At 42.9% G+C, this 22,016-nt stretch overlaps 1 protein-coding gene across 1 annotated transcript in view; it reads left to right on the forward strand.

The window, feature by feature from the left end:
* The window catches only part of LOC115199568 (versican core protein-like), a 59,130-nt gene extending 37,874 nt beyond the window's left edge, over window positions 1-21,256 (forward strand). Inside the window, exons 8-15 of the mRNA XM_029761906.1 lie at window positions 4,932-6,251; window positions 6,421-6,534; window positions 6,818-6,931; window positions 13,012-13,170; window positions 13,778-13,860; window positions 20,278-20,422; window positions 20,698-20,880; window positions 20,985-21,256. Of these exons, the coding sequence (XP_029617766.1) occupies window positions 4,932-6,251; window positions 6,421-6,534; window positions 6,818-6,931; window positions 13,012-13,170; window positions 13,778-13,860; window positions 20,278-20,422; window positions 20,698-20,880; window positions 20,985-21,148 (2,282 nt within the window). The 3' untranslated portion in view covers window positions 21,149-21,256. The remainder of the gene's footprint in view (window positions 1-4,931; window positions 6,252-6,420; window positions 6,535-6,817; window positions 6,932-13,011; window positions 13,171-13,777; window positions 13,861-20,277; window positions 20,423-20,697; window positions 20,881-20,984) is intronic.
* The last annotated feature ends 760 nt before the right edge of the window (window positions 21,257-22,016 follow it).

Raw genomic sequence — 22,016 nt, forward strand, 5'->3', positions numbered from 1 at the left:
TACCAAAGACAATGTAACTACAGCTTCTTCTCTGGATAGCACTAAGAAACCTACCACAGCGTCACAGGAAACTGCAACAGAAGAGAGTGAAAAGACTACTAGAGCTACAGCAAATTCAATGTTCAGCACTGACAAGCCAACACAAATACTGACCACAGCATCACATGAAACAACAGCTGAGACTGCAGGATCTGCTCCAACTTTACCTTCTTCTCTATGTAGCACTGAAAAAACATCAGTTGATTCCATTTCAGATTTAACCTCCAAGGATGAAGAGAGCTCTGGTGACCTTACCCTTGATATGTTTACACAAGAGTCTGTCACTGCAACTGTTACTTCATTGTACAGCACTGTCAAAACAGAACAAGTGACAACCACAGCACTGCCATTTGTAATGACCACAGGAGAGAGCGAAGTTACAGAGAAAACATCAGGCTCAGAACAACTTGTTACTACCATCACTTTCACACCATCCACTTTGCCAGATATTGATGAAATGGTGGACAATTTACCTTCACCTGTTCAAACTACCACAAAACCTGAGGGAGAAGCTACCATATTCAGAGTTTTCCCTAGCACAGAGACAAGCTTAGTAGTCTCCTCTACAGATGAAGAAAGCTCAGGTGATCAGACCCATGATATGTTTACCAAAGAGTCTGTCACTGCAACATTGTCCTCTCTTGACAGTACTGTCAAAACAGAACAAGTAATGACCACACCAATGTCAACAATAATGCAAGCTTCTCAGACTTCCATATCACCTCACTCTGACTACACCACTCCCAAGACAACAGGTGTCGATGTCATAACAAAACGGATGGTATTCACAACCAAACAACAACCATCAACTGAGAGAGACACATTCAGCGAGGCAACAGGCCAAACTGAATCCATTGTGTCAAGCACACCAGGCACAGATGAGGAAGGTCATATCAGCCCAGACACAGAAACCACCATCTTTCCTGAGGCTACACAGCCCCCTGTTACTGTTACTGTGAGTGATCGTACAACTATGAGAGTCCATACAATGAGTGATCATTTAACCACTGGAGACCACACTTTAGCAAGAGACCACACAACTGTTAGAGACCATACAACAGTGCCTTTTGGTTCACAGTCAGCCATATCCACTGCCATCCCCTCTATTATCTATCAGGGTGTTACTGACCAGCAGGTTATGATCATCACCTCAACAAGCAGCCAAACCAAAACTAACCAGACCCCCACCATGGCGCTGCATGGTACAAAACCATCGAAAAGCCCAGTTATCATAATTACAGAAGAGGCCAAAGCTGAGGACGAACTGTTCTCCACTGTTGTGGACAGCATGACCACAACCCCTGAGATTATCACTAAAGATGACACAATAATTGACGCTGATACTGTGACAATGGGGGACCCCTCCTCACAATTCCACCCCACCATCTTTGCTGAAGAAGCAGGGGGAGTCACAGCCCTTACCATGACACCACACTCCTCAATTGCAATGACAGAGGAACCTGAAGGGTCTGGGACCGATTACTACTTGTCTTCCTCAATTGACCCACCGAGTCTGGCTACATCACAAATCCCTTCAGTCACCTCCGTAAATATATCTGCAGAGGCAAGTGCTGAGACGACAAGCAGCTCTACACAAGTTGAAGATTCAGAGACTGTAATAACGACCACCACATCATCTATAGAGAATGTTGAGGCATCTAGTTCAGAGGTCATGTCCACTGTAGCTCAAACCACTCAAGCCAAAACTGTTTTCACAGAGTCCAGCTCTCAGACGGCCTTCACCACACCATATATATTTCTTAATGAGTTGTCCAGAGATGGTGTCACTGAAGAGAAGTCCAATACAGAGACTACTCCTTCTGCCCATGTATCATCCCATGCATCAACTCAACCCATAGATGCAAGCACACAGACCACAGTTAGCAGTGAGGATGATGAATTCCTGACAGATGAGATGGAATTATCAACCACCCCTTCTCCTACTACTATTGCATCTGCAGGAGAAGGCCCATCTGATGAGCATTCTGAAGTGGAGAACACAACAACTTTATCTAGTTCCATGCAAGCCACCGTGGTGTCTGCCACTGCTACACAACAGACGTCAGTGTCCACTGAGGAAGATAGAGAGACTGTGAAATCAACCAGTCCACTGCCTGTTGATGAGTTTTCAGGAGATGACGACTTTGAAGGCTCTGGAACCTCCGCCTCTGTAGTGGAGACCTCCCAAACCACAACTCCCACCCCAGACACGAGCTCAACAGCTACTAAGAAGGGTGAAGTGACAGAGGTTACAACTCCAGTACCTTCATTCTCAGAGGAGGGCATCTCTGGGGAGGAAATGACAACTTGGACACCCAAACCCTCTGAATCCACATCCTCTCTGTATAGCACAGATAAATCATCAGTAGCTTCCATTTCCGATTTAACCTCCACAGATGAAGAAAGCTCTGGTGACCAGGTCCCTGATATGTTTACCAAAGACTCTGTAACTTCAGCTTCTTCTCTGGATAGCACTAAGAAACCTACCACTGCGTCACATGAAACTGCAACAGCAGAGAGTGAAAAGACTGCTACAGCTACAGCTTCTTCTCTGTTTAGCACTGAGGAAGCATTACAAGTAACAACAATGTCACATGAAACTGTAACAGATGAGACTGCAAGGACTGCTACAACTTCAGCGTCTTCTCTATATAGCACAGAGAAACCATCAGTTGTGTCCATTTCAGAAATAACCTCCGTGCGTGAAGAGAGCTCAGGTGAGCTGACCCCTGATATATTTGCCAAAGAGTCGGCAACTTCCACAGTTTCTCCATTTGACAGTACTGTCAAAATGGAGCAGGTAACAGCCACAACAATGTCACCGGAAAAAGCAATAGCAGAGAGTGAAAAGACTACATCTACCACAGTGTTGTCTCTGTTTAGCACTGAGAACACAGAGAAAGATTACTCCCAGCTGAGTTTGTCTGTCCATTCCAATGTTGAGCCATCTGTAATGCCCGATGTGGTGGTCCAGTTTGTCACAACCTTTGTCCCCGAGGTGGACATGACAAAGCCTGGGAAATCTTTCCATCAGGACAGGTCTGAGATTGCATTTACCCAACATCCGCTCACTGACGTCTCATCTGAAAAAACTGCAGAGGACACCACGAGTCTCATGTTGCTTGAGGTAGATTCAAGGGACTCCATTGACACTGTAACCACACCTGCACAGGGCTCAGAATCACCTTTTGTTGCCACGGCTTCTACAGCAATACCATTTAAATCAGAAGTTGAATCTTCAAGCCAGGGACTTACAACAGAGAGAGTTTCTACTGATACAGACGTCAGCTCAGAACAAGACAGTGAGGTCAACAGGACTTTCACTCCCACCAGTATCTCTATAAAGGAAGAAGCGACCGGGTATATTGTTACTTCTCTAGTCACGGACATTTCCACTGCAGTGTACAGTATACCTGCTTCCGCTGCGGTCACATCTGCTTTGCCAGACATTGAGGAAGAGGCGGACTATGAAAATATTCCAGATCTGTCACAGGTTGAATCTGAACCTGCTCTTCAAACAACCACAAAACCAGAGGGAGAACCTACAGCTGTCAGCACTGCCCCTGACACAAGTTCAGTCCTCACCTCCATCGATGAAGAGATCTCAGGTGATCAGACACCTGCTATGTTTACCAAAGAGTATGCAACTACAACAACTACAGTTTTTTCTCTGTTCAGCACAGAGAAACTAACAACATTATTACAGGAATCTGGAACAACAGAGACTGAAGGCACAGACCAAACCGAGGGACCAGCAGTTACTCCTGTTATTGATGAGGCAGAGACGAGCCCAGTGCTACATGTAATGACAACAACAAAATCACCAGAAACGAGTGCTGCTATTGATCATACCGAAAAACCTTCCGACTCTGAGGAGTCTTTTACTCCAAGTGTTGATGACACAGAAACAGGTTCTACAAATGAAGATAGTTCTGTAGACGAGACAACTCCAATGACCACCCAGGAGTCTCTTGAAACAGAAGCTCATTTGCACAGTAGCACAGCCAAGCCATTGCAGACATCCACATCACCAGTCTCTGAATATGCGAGTGCCCTCACCTCATCAACCAGCACAGAACAACCATCAGACATTCCCAGTTCAATGAAAAGCACTGTGAACTCAGTCCTACCTGATACAGATGAGGAGAGTTCAGGTGACCAGACTCCTGATATGTTTACCAAAAAGTCTGTCACAACGTTAGCTTCATCTCTGTATAGCACTGGGAAACCTACTGTATCTTCACATGCAACTGTAACAGCAGAGACTGAAGTCACAGAAGAAACAGAGAGGCCATCAGGCTCAAAACAGCCATCATCTACTCCTGTTATTGATGAGACGGAGACAAGCCCAGTCCTCTCCTCTACAGACAAAAATAGTTCAGGTGATCAAACCCCTGATATGTCTACCAAAGAGTCTGCCACTGAACAAGTAACAACCACAGCAATGCCACACGTAATGGCCACAAAAGCAGATAGTGAAAAGATGGCAACTACAAAAGTGTCTTCTCTGTACAGCACAGAGAAAACCGACTCAATGAGTGACCTCGCCTCTGCTGAAATAACTGCTGATAGTGAAGAAACAAAACAGACGGAATCAACAAGCATAGAACAGCCATCGGGTGTTTCCAGTTCAATGGAAAGCACTGTGAGCTCAGTCCTACCTGATACAGATGAGGAGATCTCAGGTGACCAGACACCTCATATGTTTACCAAAGACTCACCAACTACTACAGTTTCTTCTCTGTATAGCACTGAGAAAGCTACAACATCTTCACAGGAAACTGTAACAGCAGAAGAGAGTGAAGTCACTGAGCAAACAGAGAGACCAGCAGGCTCTGACAAACCATCAGTTATTGATGATACTGAAACCAGCTCCATCTTACCTTCTACAGATGACAAGAGCTCAGGGGACCAGACAAGTGAGGGTTTCACCACAGATGGTTTTGCCACAGAAGCTCCTCTCCTGGCTAGTACAGCCCCTCCAATTGTCTCTGTCCATTCCACTAAGGTGACAACGGAGGCCAATGTGATGATCCAGTTTGTCACAACATTTTCCCCCAAACCAGACCTGACAACACCTGAGGCTTTGCTCCAAGAGGCCCTGTCTGAGATCGCATTTACCCATCGTTCCCAACCTGACATATTTTCTGAGGAAACGGCAATGCCCACAACCAGTCCCATGATGCCTGAGGAAGATCCAAGCCAGTCTGTTGACACTATAACAACACCCGCACAGAGCTCCGAATCAAATTTAGTCTCCACTGCCTCTCCAGCGAAGGCTGATGCTGTACTATCTACATCAGAGGAAGAAGAACAAGTTGAAGCTTCAAGCCAGGTACCTACAACAGAGGATGCTTCTCCTAGTGCAGAGGGCAGCTCTGAACAAGAGGCTGAGGTCAAAGAAACAGCCTTTCCTGCCATTGTCTCTCTTCTAACTGAGAAAGTGTTAGAAACTAAAGTGTATAGAACACCAACGATAGACATTGATGAAGAAGTGGACTATGAAAGTATTACAGAGCCCTCACAGGTTGAGTCTAAACCTTCCCTCATTGAAACCACCACAACACCTGAGGTAGAAGCAACCATGCTCAGCACTGTCCCAACAAAGACTCAGAAGATTGAGAGTGCATCATCAAGTTCAGAGAGCAGCTCATCGAGCAGCTCAGAGGAAGAGTCAAACCCATCTGTGACTCAGTCAGTATTGGCCTCCTCCAGCTCAGAAAGCAGCTCAGGAAGCAGCTTGGAGAAAAAGGTGACCATAGTTTCCACTGTGAAGCCAGAGAGTGACACAACAGAGGAGACCACCCCATCCCTCTCTCTTACTCAGACAGAACTTGCAACCGCCATCACTGGTTCACCCTCTCTCACGCATCCAAGGGCTGAAATTGAGTCAGCGGGTTCTGAGAGCAGTCCCGAAGGAAAGACGGCTTCTGAAGTTGTTACTCCTGCCACTAAGATGCCAATGTGGGAAATGCCAGAGTACACAACTGTATCGCCAGCTGAAACACAGAGCCAGACAGAATCTGTCTCTCTGATCCAAAGCACTCCTTCATCTGTGTCTGAGGAGGAGGAAAGTGTGGACTATGATAATGTATCAGGACCTACATTAGTTGAGGGTGAACCCCCCATCAAGGTAGTGGAAACTATCACTTCAGCTGAGACTGGAATGGATTTGGGCCACATGACTGTTGGTGAGACAGTTGAGATTGCAGGTATGTCATTTAAAAAATGGTTGTCAATAATACAATGCTATTGTGTGTTATGGAAATAATATCATCATATCATACTTTTTAACATTTGTCATTTAACATTTGTCTTTTCTAGAATGTGAAATCAATTGAATGTTTGTTTTTCTCATTTTACTTCTAATCTAAACCACAGGCATCCACTCCTGTGCTGAGAACATTTGTCTGAATGGGGGCTCTTGCTACAGAAGCGGAAGTTTCCATTCTTGCAGCTGTGCCCCTGGCTACAGTGGAGATCGTTGTGAAACAGGTATGCCAAGAATCTTTTTTAGTCAGTGGTGGACTAAGCGTTTTAGAGTGTGATGATCAGTTCTCAATATGCTAATGAAATTAATTTTAAAGAAGACACATTTTGGTGGCTTACTGGTGTAGCGTTGGGTGCATTAGCCATGTGCCAAAATTTTACGAATGGTAGGATCTGCATAATATTTGAATTCATAGAGTTCTTCAGAAATATGTATTTGCCCCCCCCCCATTCTTTTTGTTTTCCTATGCAGTGTAATCTACCCATGTTATTAAAAAATTATTTTCAGACATTGATGAATGTCAATCCAACCCCTGTCGCAATGGAGGTACCTGCATTGACGGCCTGAATTCCATCACCTGTGTTTGCCTCCCAAGCTATGCTGGATTGTACTGTGATGAAGGTATGTTTGTTACAATTTCCATGGGATCTGTCAGTATGATCCTCTCCCTGTCGAACATATCAGCTGAATCAAATAATTTGATCAGATATTGGTTTTAGGTTGTTCCAGGATTCCAGCTAACCTTTAATTTTTTATTTTTATGTCCGACCTACAGTGTATCCACACATTAGAGCACTTGTACATACAAGGGAGAATATGACATAGTAAAATAAACTATGTCATTGTTCGTTGCAATGGTGTGAGGTGCTCCAGTGCTGGTTTCCATTTCACACAAAAATACATCACTGTCACGCCCTGACCATGGAGAGCCCTTGATTCTCTATGGTGTTGTAGGTCAGGGCGTGACTAGGGGGTATTCTAGTCTTTCCATTTCTATCTTGGTGCTCTTAGTATGGTTCCCAATTAGAGGCAGCTGATGTTTGTTGTCTCTAATTGGGGATCATGCTTAAGGGTTCCCTGTTCCCACCTGCTTTGTGGGATATTGTTTTTGTGTTGTGCATGTTGCACCACTGCTTTCACATTTCGTTGTTGGTTTATTGTTTTTCTGGAAGTTTCACTACTAATAAAGATATGGAACTCAACACACGCTGCGCCTTGGTCCCACCTTTATGACGATCGTGACAGAATATCCCACCACAAATGGACCAAGCAGCGTGCATTGGAGGAAGAAGTGAGTTGGACATGGGAGGAGATCCTGGTCAGACACGAGAGAGTCGCCAAGGAGCATAGGGGGACAGCGACGACGCCGGGGACCGCGGCCACAGAAACACCAAGATTCTTTTGGGGGGGTCACATGGGGCGGACGGCTGAGCAGCGGAGAGTGCCAGAGCCCGAATGGGATACCGGAGAGAGGTTTTGGCTAGGAGTATGCTGCAGCGCAGGCGTTTGGAAGAGCAGGTCACCAGTCCGCTGCCACAGAAACCCCAAGATTCTTTTTTTTTGGGGGGGGGGGGCACATGGAGCTGGCGGCTGAGCAGAGGGAAGAGCCAGAGACCGTCAGGGAGGCGATGGAGAAGTCACTACTAATAAAGATGTGGAACTCAACACACGCTGCGCCTTGGACCGACCTTTATGACGATCGTGACAATCACTGATCATTGAATTTAGATAACTCCTTTGGGATAGGGGGCAGTATTTTCAAGGCCGGATAAAAAAACGTACCCAATTTTAATCTGGTTACTACTCCTGCCCAGAAACTAGAATATGCATATAATTAGTAGATTTAGATATAAAACACTCTACAGTTTCTAACTGTTTGAATGGTGTCTGTGAGTATAACAGAACTCATATGGCAGGCAAAAACCTGAGAAGATTCCATGCAGGAAGTGCCCTGTCTGACAATTTGTTGTCCTTCTGTTGCATCTCTATCAAAATTACAGCACCTGAGCTGTTACGTGACACTTTCTAAGGCTTCCATTGGCTCTCTAAAGCCGCCAGAAAGTGGAATGGGGTGTCTGCTGTCTCTGGGCAAAGTATAGGAGTAGAGTTTGTAAGTGGTCAGCCTGGGGACAGTGAGACTGGAGATGCGCGGTCACGAGAACTCGCCATGTTTTTCTTTCTCGCTTTGATTGAATACATCGTTGCCTGGTTGGAATATTATTGCTATTTTACGAGAAAAATAGCATAAAAATTGATTTTAAACAGCGTTTAACATGCTTCTAAGTACGGTAATGGAATATTTTGAATTTCTTTGTCACGAAATGCGCTCGCGCATTACCCTTCGGATAGTGACCTGAACGCATGAACAAAACGGAGGTATCTGGATATAACTATGGATTATTTGGAACCAAAACAACATTTGTTGTTGAAGTAGAAGTCCTGGGAGTGCATTCTGACGAAGAACAGCAAAGGTAATCCAATTTTTCTAATAGTAATTCTGAGTTTAGGCTGCCCCGACGTTGGCGGGTCTGAATAGCTAGCCTTGATGGCCGAGCTATGTACTCAGAATATTGCAAAATGTGCTTTCGCCGAAAAGCTATTTTCAAATTGGACGTAGCGATTGCATAAAGGAGTTCTGTATCTATAATTCTTAACCTCTTACATCTAGACGTTCCGCTAGCGGAACACCAGCTCCAATATCCAATGATGGGCGTGGCGCGAAATACAAAGTCCTCGAAAATCCGAAAACTTCAATTTTTCAAACATATGACTATTTTACACCATTTTAAAGACAAGACTCTCCTTTATCTAACCACACTGTCCGATGTCAAAAAGGCTTTACAGCGAAAGCAAAACATTAGATTATGTCAGCAGAGTACCCAGCCAGAAATAATCAGACACCCATTTTTCAAGCTAGCATATAATGTCACAAAAAACAAAACCACAGCTAAATGCAGCACTAACCTTTGATGATCTTCATCAGATGACACTTCTAGGACATTATGTTATACAATACATGCATGTTTTGTTCAATCAAGTTCATATTTATATCAAAAAACAGCTTTTTACATTAGCATGTGATGTTCAGAACTAGCATTCCCACCGAACACTTCCGGTGAATTTACTAAATTACTCACGATAAACGTTCACAAAAAACATAACAATTATTTTAAGAATTATAGATACAGAACTCCTTTATGCAATCGCTATGTCCGATTTTAAAAATAGCTTTTCGGTGAAAGCACATTTTGCAATATTCTGAGTAGATAGCTCGCCATCACAGGGCTAGCTATTTTGACACCCACCACGTTTGGCCCTCACCAAACTCAGATTTACTATAAGAAAAATTGGATTACCTTTGCTATTCTTCGTCAGAATGCACTCCTATGACTTCTACTTCAATAACAAATGTTGGTTTGGTTCCAAATAATCCATAGTTATATCCAAATAGCGGCGTTTTGTTTGTGTGTTCAAGACACTATCCGAAGGGTAAAGAAGGGTGACGCGCCCGGCTCGTTTCGTGACAAAAAAATTCAAAATATTCCATTACCGTACTTCGAAGCATGTCAAACGCTGTTTAAAATCCATTTTTATGCGATTTTTCTCGTAAAAAAAGCGATAATATTCCGACCGGGAGTCGTTGTTTTCGTTCAAAGACTGAAAATGTAAACATGGACTCTTCTCGTTCACGCGCGCCCAGTCTCATTGTTCTCAGATCGACCACTATCCAAATGCACTACTGTTTTTCAGCCATGGCCTGCAATGTCATCATTCAACATTCTGGCGCCTTCTGAGAGCCTATGGGAGCGTTAGAAAATGTCACGTTACAGCAGAGATCCCCTGTTTTGGATAGAGATGATCAAGAAGGCCAAGAAATGGTCAGAGAGAGCGCTTCCTGTTTGGAATCTTCTCAGGTTTTGGCCTGCCAAATGAGTTCTGTTATACTCACAGATACCATTCAAACAGTTTTAGAAACTTTGGAGTGTTTTCTATCCAAAGCTAATAATTATATGCATATTCTAGTTTCTGGGCAGGAGTAATAATCAGATTAAATCGGGTACGTTTTTTATCCGGACGTGAAAATACTGCCCCCTATCCATAAAAAGTTAAAATAATTGTTACGTATTTTGTCAACGTTTATCATGAGTAATTTAGTAAATTCACCGGAGGTTTTCGGTGGGAATGCTAGTTCTGAACATCACATGCTAATGTAAAAAGCTGTTTTTTGATATAAATATGGACTTGATTGAACAAAACATGCATATATTGTATAACATAATGTCCTAGGAGTGTCATCTGATGAAGATCATCAAAGGTTAGTGCTGCATTTAGCTGTGGTTTGGGTTTTTGCGACATATATGCTTGCTTTGAAAATGGCTGTGTGACTATTTTTGGCTGGGTACTCTCCTGACATAATCTAATGTTTTGCTTTCGCTGTAAAGCCTTTTTGAAATTGGACAATGTGGTTAGATTAACGAGAGTCTTGTCTTTAAAATGGTGTAAAATAGTTGATTGTTTGAGAAAATTGAATTGTGGTATTTTAGTTGGTTTTGTATTTCGCGCCGTGCGATGCCATTGGCTGTTGACTAGGGGTTCCGCTTGCGGAACGGGGTTCCGCTAGCAGAACGTCTGTCCTCAACAGGATAAGAGAGGAAAGACATTTGGCATTGTTGGAGAAAAGTGACATATCTCCAGATAGTGTTTGTTTGTGTGATCTATCTTAATATGTGATCAGTTACCTGAGCCCTTGGGAAATACAGTGAGACGATGAGACTGAGTCATTAAAACACTGGCTTTAGAGTAGAAATGTGATGGTCACCTCACAGTACAGCTCTGTTCAGTGCCTTCTCCATAACACCTGCTGCTTCCACTCACAGACAGTCTCTGAGTCATAAACATCTTTATTTATGTCTTCAGGACATTCACATTTTACAGGCCTTAGTGTCTGCCTCAGGCACTCATACTATTAAGATATATGGTAGTGTTACTAAACACATTGCCAGGGGCTACAGTCTCTACAAATTCCACATGACTGGAAACACAATGGCCTAATAAATAAATCAGACATTTGGTTGATACCCACCCAGTCAAGTTGTAAAGGAATTTACCAGTACAGGTGTGCAAGTCTTAATCAGCTCAACAATGATGCAATCATTCACTAGCCTTAAGCAGTGAATGTGAAAGGAATCAGTACACATTACTGGATTTGTTCAACAGAACCTGGGTCGGGACACTCGTTGACATTGACAGGTGTAATGACTAAGGATGTCATCCAGACCAACTCATAGCATTTTATTTGAGTCTATAGCTTCTCTGCACCCCATTTTGACCCTAGTGTGTTGACCAAGGGCATCATCCACATTGGCCAGTTTGTCCCGACCACACCTCGAATGTTGCTGCCTTCACTCACCAGCGAGCCAGGGCCAGATCCTGTGTGCTAAGACCCAGCTGTTTTCTAAGGGTCTCGTGCCAGAGGAGAAACAGTAAGAGTGGACAAAAAGAGAAAAGGCCACGATTAATCCATAGGGTTGTACAACTGTATTGAGGGAGTAACCACAACAAGAGAGAGAGTGTAAATAGTAAATAGACGTGTCACAGTAGTACACACGCACACATGATTGCAACATGACAGGGTTACAATCAAAATGGTTAATGAAATCTGATATTGAAAAAAGATACATCGATAACCACTAGTGTAGGCTACCAAAGGGCTGTGCTTACACAGGCAGTCCAATTCTGATATTTCTTTCCACAAATATTTTTTGAACCAATCACATCAGATCTTTTTCAGAGCTGACCAAATGACTAATAAGTTAAAAAAAAAAGATCAGAATTGGGCTGCCTGTGTAAATGCAGCTCTTATGTAACGAGGTTAGGAGATGTTATTCTTCCTGTGTGTCTATTAGAAACTAAGGGGATTGATAGCTGAATGATGTGTAATGCTTCGTACTTAGATTCTTATGTTGGGAAACCCTTGGCTTGGTTCCAATTACAGTAACTGCTGTAGGAATTGCCAGCTGATGCTCAACTATATTATTTAATATTAATTGGTACCAGGTCAGGGGTTTTCCAACATAATTATCCATATCTGCAGTATATGCAGAATGTGACCTGCCAACCCCTGTAACTATTCACCTTGCAGAGCTATATAAAATACATTCCAAAATCGTAGTCTTACAGTATTTCACTTTTAATTAGCTATGATAAGAATAATAACCTTAAATTGATTTGGGGAAGATCCAGTAGACAGTACACGTAGCTATCCAGGATGTTAGTGTGACACTCCTGCTGTTGTAGACCCTAAGTGTCTTTCTTTGTTTGACCTCCCCACTCGTTTAGTGGTGCTGGGGGGTAAAGGAGGCAGCAGCCATATCCTGACCCTGAGAGAGAAATACAGTGAGAGAGAGCGAGCGAGAGCTCTAATTAGTGTGTCCGAGATAGCAGCAAGGCCAGACACACAGTACCCTGCTCTCTGTCTTTCTCCCAAATATCTCCTTAATCTATTTGTTATGCACTGGAGGATTAGTAACAAACAAAGATAAACATGCAGATAGGACCAGGCTCCTACAGGTGTTGAACAGATTGGACATTCTTAGGGCAGATTCTATTTTTCAGTGAAATAATAGTGAAAGGTTATTGGAATATGTGTAACCTTTATATCTATTAATCATATTACCTCTCTCTCTCTCTCTCTCTCTCAGACACTCAGACGTGTGACTACGGCTGGCATAAGTTCCACGGACACTGCTACAAGTACATCCCCCAGAGGAGGAACTGGGATACCGCGGAGAAGGAGTGTCGGGTACAGGGGGCACACCTCACCAGCATTCTCTCCCATGATGAGCAGCAGTTTGTCAACCGTAAGTGTGATATCACACATGCACGTACACGACACGCAAACAACACTTTTAGTTGCACACAAGACACAACCAACTAATAGTTCAAAGCATTTGCATTACCATTACCAGAGAGACAGACACTCTTGCAGAGAAGAATGCTCAATAACACAGTATGAACAATCTGTAAGTTACTTCTACGGCATGTCACAGACAGTATACCTCTTAAGGCACAACCCCTGCAGGGTAGCAGCCAATAGTAGGATTATCCTACATCTGGAACAGATTTCCAGAAACACCAGGGGATTCCCAACACATGCATCCCCATGATGCTCGCCTTAAAGTCAGTATTTGCTCATCTCATCAGTGTATATGGGCTGTGGAGGAAATAGTTAAAGAGGCATAGTGGATGACTAAAGTAGTTTTCTGGCTGGTTGGCAGCGCCAGCAGAGTAGACGACAAACGTCACGACTGAGAGAGAGAGAGAATGCAGGCAGGCAGTTGGAACAGGAAGAGTGATGCATGTATTTAAAAACGCCTCTCCCTGTTTATGGAGGGACTGAAAGACGCCTAATAAGGCAGTGGAATCAAATCATTGACCTCCTGTGTTTCATTGTGCCATGCACGCCAGGTCTTGGACAGGACTACCAATGGATCGGCCTGAACGATAAGATGTACCATAATGACTTCCGCTGGACCGACAGCATGCCCATGGTAAGAAGGGATTCTCACACTTTTTAGCCTCAATAAACAGTGTTGAATCCTGTTAAATATGTTGCTGACACCATCATCTGGGTGGCCATCACCTGAGTGGCGCAGTGGTCTAAGGCACTGCAATTCAGCGTCACTACAGACACCCTGGTTTGAATCCAGGCTGTATCACAACCGGCCGTGATTGGGAGTCCCTTAGGGCGGCGTACAATTGGCCCAGCATTGTCCGGGATTGTCCGGCGTACGCCGTCATTGTGAATAAGAATTTGTTCTCAACTGACTTACCTAGTTAAAGAAAGGTTACATTTAAAAAAAATTATCCTGAAGTAGTGAAAAAATAAACTCACTGTGGTCACTTTCTCATGACGTACACTACTTTGTCCTCAACACCCTGTTGGACGAGCGCACTGGCTTGGTGTCACGCTACACTACATGTCCAGTGAGATTGGGTGCCACTCATTGACAACAATCTCTGTCATTCACAAACTTTAACAATAATTAAAAAAGAGCCACTAGGTTTGCCTCAGTATGTAGCGTTATGCGTCTGCACAAGTGGAAGTGTGTTTGTTTATGGTTGTTTAAACTTACTGCAGATTCCCCTCACTAAACAGGAAAGTGGTTAATTACTACTTTCAGCTACGTTATACAGATGAACTCTTCACTTCAAAGATAAGAGCCCACCATCACCAGGGGAGAGGGGGAGGGTGGAAGGGGGAAGGACAGAGAGTGCCTGGGGAGCAGGAGATAAGATGTGTCCGTTTGCAGCAGGATCCCTTCTCAGCTGAGAGAGATAGGAATGAAGGTGTCAGTGATGCGGAATAGAGAGGAGCTGACAGGCACAGACAGGTACAGGCCTCCCCCCCTCCTCCCTCTCCTCAGGAAGAACAGCAGGCACCCAGTGGAAGGGCCACCAACCAGCAGCCAGACACACAGATGGGCAACACCTGTGCACGGCAGCAGATAGAGAGAAGGATAGGGGGGGTAGTGGGCCTGGGTGGGTGGTCAGCTTTACTGTATCTCAGCTTTATCTGGGAGCAGAGAGTGTATTAACAGAACTGGTATTAAATCATCTTTGCATAAGAAGCTGGACAGAAGAAGAAAAAAACACATTAGACGTACACTACATTTCAAAAGTTTGGGGTCACTTAGAAATGTCCTTGTTTTTGAAAGAAAAGCACATTATTTAGCCATTAAAATAACATTAAATTGATCAGAAATACAGTGTAGACATTGTTAATGTTGTAAATGACTATTGTAGCTCAAAACGGCAGATTTTTTATGGAATATCTACGTAGTGTTCCAATGGCACGATGTGTTAGCTAATCCAAGTTTATCATTTTAAAAGGCTAATTGATCATTAGAAAACCCTTTTGCAATTATGTTTGCACAGCTGAAAACTGTTGTTCTGATTAAAGAGGCAATAAAACTGGCCTTTAGACTAGTTGAGTATCTGGAACATCAGCATTTGTGGGTTCGATTACAGGCTCAAAATGGCCAGAAACAAAGAACTTTCTTCTGAAACTTGTCAGTCTATTCTTGTTCTGAGAAATGAAGGCTATTCCATGCGAGAAATTGCCAAGAAACTGAAGATCTCGTACAACGCTGTGTACTACTCCCTTCACAGAACAGTGCAAACTGGTTCTAACCAGAATAGAAAGAGAAGTGGGAGGCTCCGGTGCACAACTGAGCAAGAGGAAGAGTACATTAGAGTGTATAGTTTGAGAAACAGACGCCTCACAAGTCTTCAACTAGCCGCTTCATTAAATTGTACCCGCAAAACACCAGTCTCAACGTCAACAGTGAAGAGGCAACTCCAGGATGATGGCCTTCTAGGCAGAGTTGCAAAGAAAAATGCATATCTCAGACTGGCCAATAAAAATAAAATATTAACATGGGCAAAAGAACAGACACTGGACAGAGGAACTCTGCCTAGAAGGCCAGCATCCCTGAGTCACCTCTTCATTGTTGCTGATAATGGGCCTCTGTATGCCTATGTAGATATACCATTAAATCAGCCGTTTCAGGTACAATAGTGATTTATAACATTAATATGTCTACTCGGTATTTCTAATCAATTTTATGTTATTTTAATGGAAGAATGTGCTTTTCTTTCAGAAACAAGGAAATTTGTAAGTGGCAACAAACTTTTGAACGGTAGTGTACATACACAGTTGAAGTCAGAAGTTTACATACACTTAGGTTGGCGTGATTAAAACGTATTTTTCAACCACTCCACAAATGTCTTATTAACAAACTATAGTTTTGGCAAGTCGGTTAGGACATCTACTGTGTGCATGACACAAGTCATTTTTCCAACAATTGTTTACAGACAGATTATTTCACTTATAATTCACTTTATCATAATTCCAGTGGGTCAGAAGTTTACATACACTAAGTTGGCTGTGCTTTTAAAAAGCTTGGAAAATTACAGAAAATTATGTCATGGCTTTAGAAGCTTCTGATAGGCTAATTGACATAATTTGAGTCAATTGGAGGTGTACCTGTGGATGTATTTCAAGGCTTACCTTCAAACTCAGTGCCTCTTTGCTTGACATCATGGGAAAATCCAAAGAAATCAGCCAAGACCTCAGGAAATAAATTGTAGACCTCCCCAAGTCTGGTTCATCCTTGGGAGCAATTTCCAAAAGCCTGAAGGTACCACGTGCATCTGTAAAAACAATAGTACGCAAGTATAAACACCATGGGACCACGCAGCCGCTGTACCGCTCAGGAAGGAGACGCGTTCTGTCTCCTAGAGATGAACGTACTTTGGTGCGAAAAGTGCAAATCAATCCCAGAACACCAGCAAAGGACCTTGTGAAGATGCTGGAGGAAACAGGTACAAAAGTATCTATATCCACAGTAAAAAACGAGTCCTATGGCGACATAACCTGAAAGGCCGCTCAGCAAGGAAGAAGCCACTGCTTCAAGACCTTTATAAAAAAGCCAGACTACGGTTTGCAACTGCACATGGGGACAAAGAAATGTCCTCTGTTCTGATGAAACAAAAATAGAAATGTTTGGCCGTAATGACCATCGTTATGTTTGGAGGAAAAAGAGGGAGGCTTGCAAGCCGAAAAACACCATCCCACGTGAAGCACGGGCTGGCAGCATCATGTTGAGGGTTGCTTTGCTGCAGGAGGGACTGATGCACTTCATAACATAGATGGCATCAGGAAGAAAGTTAAATTATGTGGATATTTTGAAGCAACATCTCAAGACATCATTCAGGAAGTTAAAGGTTGGTCGCAAATGGTTCATCCAAATTGACAATGACCCCAAACATACTTCCAAAGTTGTGGCAAAATGGCTTAAGGACAACAAAGTCAAGGTATTGGAGTGGCCATCACAAAGCCCTGACCTCAATCCTATGGAACAATTGTGGGCAGAACTGAAAAAGCAAGTGCGAGCAAGGAGGCCTACCATCCGGACTCAGTTATACCAGCTCTATCAGGAAGATTGGGCCAAAATTCACCCAACTTATTGTGGGAAGCTTGTGGAAGGCTACCCAAAATGTTTGACCCAAGTTAAACAATTTAAAGGCAATGCTACCAAATACTAATTGAGTGTATGTAAACTTCTGATCCTCTGGGAATGTGATGTTAGAAATAAAAGCTGAAATAAATAATTCTCTCTACTATTATTCTGACATTTCACATTCTTAAAATAAGGTGGTGATCCTACCTGACCTAAGACATGGAATTTTTACTAGGATTAAATGTCAGGAATTGTGAAAAACTGAGTTCATATGTATTTGGCTAAGGTGTATGTAAACTTCCGACTTCAACTGTAACACGCACAGCCTTGATTCTCAATTAATTCAGGACATGTATAAATTCTACTGGGGGGGGGTGAAGAGGCTGTTTGATTATTTTGTGGAGGATGCAGGGGGCTGTTGTGGGGTTGCCCAAGCGGGTGTTTGTTGAGTCAGTCAGCTGAGCAGGAAGCTGATGTGTTTGCTAACCATAATAACAGGGTCTCTGCATGGGGCCTTAGGGAAGGAATGGGGAGAAGGGGGGTGGGGTCACAGCTTTGAACAGACTATTTGAACAAAAAAGCCTCGCTGAGAGATGGTAGCTCTGATCAATGCTGCAGTGCATTCCAAGCAGCTCTGAAGCTGTGTCAAAAATATTCTCTACATGTACAGTTGAAGTCAGAAGTTTACATACACCTTAGCCAAATACATTCAAACTCAGTTTTTCACATTTCCTGACATTTAATTCTAGTAAAAATTCCCTGTCTTAGGTCAGTTAGGATCACCACTTTATTTTAAGAATGTGAAGTGTCAGAATAATAGTAGAGAGAATGATTTATTTGACCTTTGAAGTGATGCCTCTCAGAAAACTCTGTACAATTATGTCATAGTGTAGCGGGTCTTGCAGTATCCTTTGGGGTCTCTGAGGCAGCAGGGTAGATGGGGTGATGTGAGGATAGAGGACAGAGGGGTGGATGGGGTGAGGACAGAGGGGTGGAGCGGGTGAGGATAAAGGACAGGGGTGGAGGATAGAGGACAGAGGGGTGGAGAGGGGTAAGGATAGAGGACAGAGGGGAGGAGGGGGTTAGGATAGAGGTTAAGAAGGTGGTCAGAGAGACAGAGGGGTAGGAGAGTCAGTTTGAAAGTGGGAGAAAATTAAAAGGTATTTAGCTTACCCAAAGTGACAGTACATTTTACAACTCTTTGCCTGATCTTGTTTGTAAGTAAACACGTGTTTAAATAAGAAATATTATTTTGTGATGTCTATAGGGCCACAACATGACCATTATAATAGTTACAGATGTGTCAAAAGTCTGTATTGATCTGAACAGGAAAAAGGAAAATAGTGCCCCCGTGTGGGGAATCTAAGAATCACATACAGCTGTCACATTCAGAAATTGCCTCACCAACCTAACTACACTGAACAAAAATATAAATGCAACATGCAAAGTGTTGGTCCCATGTCTAATATGCTGAAATAAAAGATCCCAGAAATGTTTCATACACACAAAAATCGTATTTCTCTCAAATGCACACATTTGTTTACATCACTGTTAGTGAACATTTCTCCTTTGCTAAAATAATCCATCAACCTGACAGGTGTGGCATACCAAGAAGCTGATTAAACATTATGATCATTACACAAGTGCACCTTGTGCTGGGGACAATAAATGGCCACTCTAAAATGTGCAGTTTTGTCACACAACACAATGACACAGGTGTCTCAAGTTTTGAGGGAGTGTGCAATTGGCATGCTGACTGCAGGAATGTCCACCAGAGCTGTTGCCAGATAATTTAATGTCTACCATAAGCCACCTGAAATGTCGTTTTAGAGAATTTGGCACTATGTCCAACTGGCCTCACAACCGCAGACCATGTGTATGGCGTCCTGTGGGCGAGCGGTTTGCTGATGTCAACGTTGTGAACAGAGTGCCCCATGGTGACGGTGGGGTTATTGTATGGGCAGGCATAATCTACGGACGACAAACACAATTGCATTTTATTGATGGCAATTTCAACGCACAGAAATATTGTGAAGAGATGCTGAGTCCCATTGTGAGGCCCATTTCTTTTAAGGTATCTGTGTCCAACAGATGCATATCTGTATTCCCAGTCATGTGAAATCCATAGATTAGGGCTTAATGAATTTATTTAAATTTACTGATTTCTTCATATGAACTGTAACTCAGTAAAATCTTTGAAATTGTTGCAATATTTTTGTTCAGTATACATACTGAAAGGCTGTTGGTAACACAGACTGCAAATGTGAAACCAATGGCATTTGTTTTATATTTTCAACAGCAGTGTTGCTCCCTCCTGCTGCATCAAACAATGCATCTTACACATTATTGGTAAAATCCCAAGTTCCTTTATTATCAATAGAGTCTAACTTGGTACACTTACGTGCAATAGCAAGGGGAACTGGTGGGTCATGTTAGGGGTAAGCAATATTTTGGATTTACTGTGATAGTGAATGTACTGATTGTGTTGCCGTTGCCCTAGAGGGGGCTTAATCATTGACCATATCTACTGTTCCAATTATACCCCAGAGATAAGCAGTGTTGTCAGCATGCTGTTAGCTGTCATTCTTAGAGAGACAGAGTATGTGTTTCTGTATTGTATGGGGTAGGACAAAGTGAGACACTTGCTAGTGGAAAATCTCTAAATTGTGTTTACGGAGATCCTGGTCTGATCCTATTGTGATTGTGATTCATTGATGATACACTGATCATATATTTTACTTGTGTTTTATATTGTATTGCATCAGATTTTATATATGTTTCTCCATATCTACCAAGATATTGAAATAAACATAATCCTAAACCTGATGATGCTGAGGTGGATGCTGATGAGGACGACGATGATTATGATGCTGCTGCTGCTACTGATGATGATGATCATCCTTTCATAATAGTTTGTTTCTGTTCTTTCTTTACCCCCATCAGCAATATGAAAACTGGCGCCCCAACCAACCGGACAGTTTCTTCTCGTCTGGAGAGGACTGTGTGGTGATGATCTGGCACGAGGACGGCCAGTGGAACGATGTGCCCTGTAATTATCACCTCACCTTCACCTGCAAGAAAGGCACAGGTAAGACAAAGTTGTTTTTTGTTGTTGTTTTTATTTTTATTTTCTTTGAAAACAATTCTTTTTGCCATATTTTAAAAAAGGGAGTGTGTTCACCACAACTACACAATGTAAAACATGCAGTGCCTTGTTGAGAGCTATTTCAATCCACTGACTGTGTACATTATTAAATCATCTATTCATCCATCCATTCATCAATCCATCCATCCATCCATTAATCTATTCAGCCATCCATTCAGCCATCCATTCTTCCATCTACCCCTGTGTGTTCTCCTCAGTGGCCTGTAATCAGCCCCCTTTGGTACAGAATGCTCAGACCTTCGGCAGGAAGAGGTCACGCTATGAGATCAATGCTCTGGTGAGGTACCAGTGTAAGGACGGCTTCATCCAGAGGCATGTGCCAACCATCCGTTGCCGTGGAGATGGCCGATGGGACATCCCCAAAATTGCTTGCATGAGTCGTAAGTACAATAGTATGATTAATTGACTGATTCTAGTGAGGATACCTTTGTTTACTGGTTTTCAGTCCACATTTTCTGACAAAGTGCTATTGTTTCTTCCTCAGCATCAAACTCCCAAAGGGCATTCTCAAGGACGCACCAGAGCTACAGCCTGTTCAGCAGTAGCAACTACAAGTGGCGGTCCGACGAGGCGGAGGCCCGACACCGTCCTCACCATCGAGGAAGGAGATTGTGGAGATCGGTGAACAGGCGAAACAGAAGACAGTGATCGCCATGGTTAGGCTAGGTTACGCCTGCTCACAATCTGCAGAACCTACACAATAGGAATGCATGACTGTCACTCATGTGGAGATGGGTTTTTTTACAAATGAAAAAAGAAAAATACATTAACAAAAAAGGAACAAAAAAAAACAAACCCAAAGGAAATATGAAATTTTCTTACCATTTTGATGATGGAATCTTGGAATGAAGTGCCTTTTCAAAGAATATTCTGATAAAGGGACACTAATTTATAATAACGCCAAAGTGGATAACCTCTCATGAGTGTGCTGGGGAAGAACTTTGAACCAAATAGTGCATTCATTAGACAGTTCTCTATTTTACACAGACTGAAGATTGTTCAACTCTTACATGGTGAAAAAGATACAGACAAATGCTAGCTTTTGTGAAATTATTGCGCTTGTGTTATGCAAAAGAATAAAAAACATTTTCAAATAGTCTGTGCCACGCAGCTCCTAACGCTCAAATGAATCCACAGTACCCAAAACATCTCCCATTTCAAAGAAAGAGGATCTATCCTTGGGTTTATCATCAATAGAGGTCTTGTTGTTAAACATGATTACTGTATGTATTTTATGCAGTTTTTCATCCAAGGTTTCATCTTTACCAGAGGAACTGAGCAGGCCCTGGGACTATTGGATGGCTCACGTCACTGACCTATCAGATTTCAGATCACCGAAAGAAAAAAGAAACATGGGGGAGGCCGATCCAATCAATTTAGAGTGCTTGTGACGGCAGTTTTCAACAGATAACAGTACCTTGTCATCAGCTGCAGCCTTCATCCCATCTCATACGTGTCTTGTCAAGATAAATATACAGTTGAAGTCGGAAGTTTACATACACCATAGCCCAATACA

This window comes from Salmo trutta, chromosome 9 (genome assembly GCF_901001165.1).
Source record: "Salmo trutta chromosome 9, fSalTru1.1, whole genome shotgun sequence".
Taxonomy (NCBI): domain Eukaryota; kingdom Metazoa; phylum Chordata; class Actinopteri; order Salmoniformes; family Salmonidae; genus Salmo; species Salmo trutta.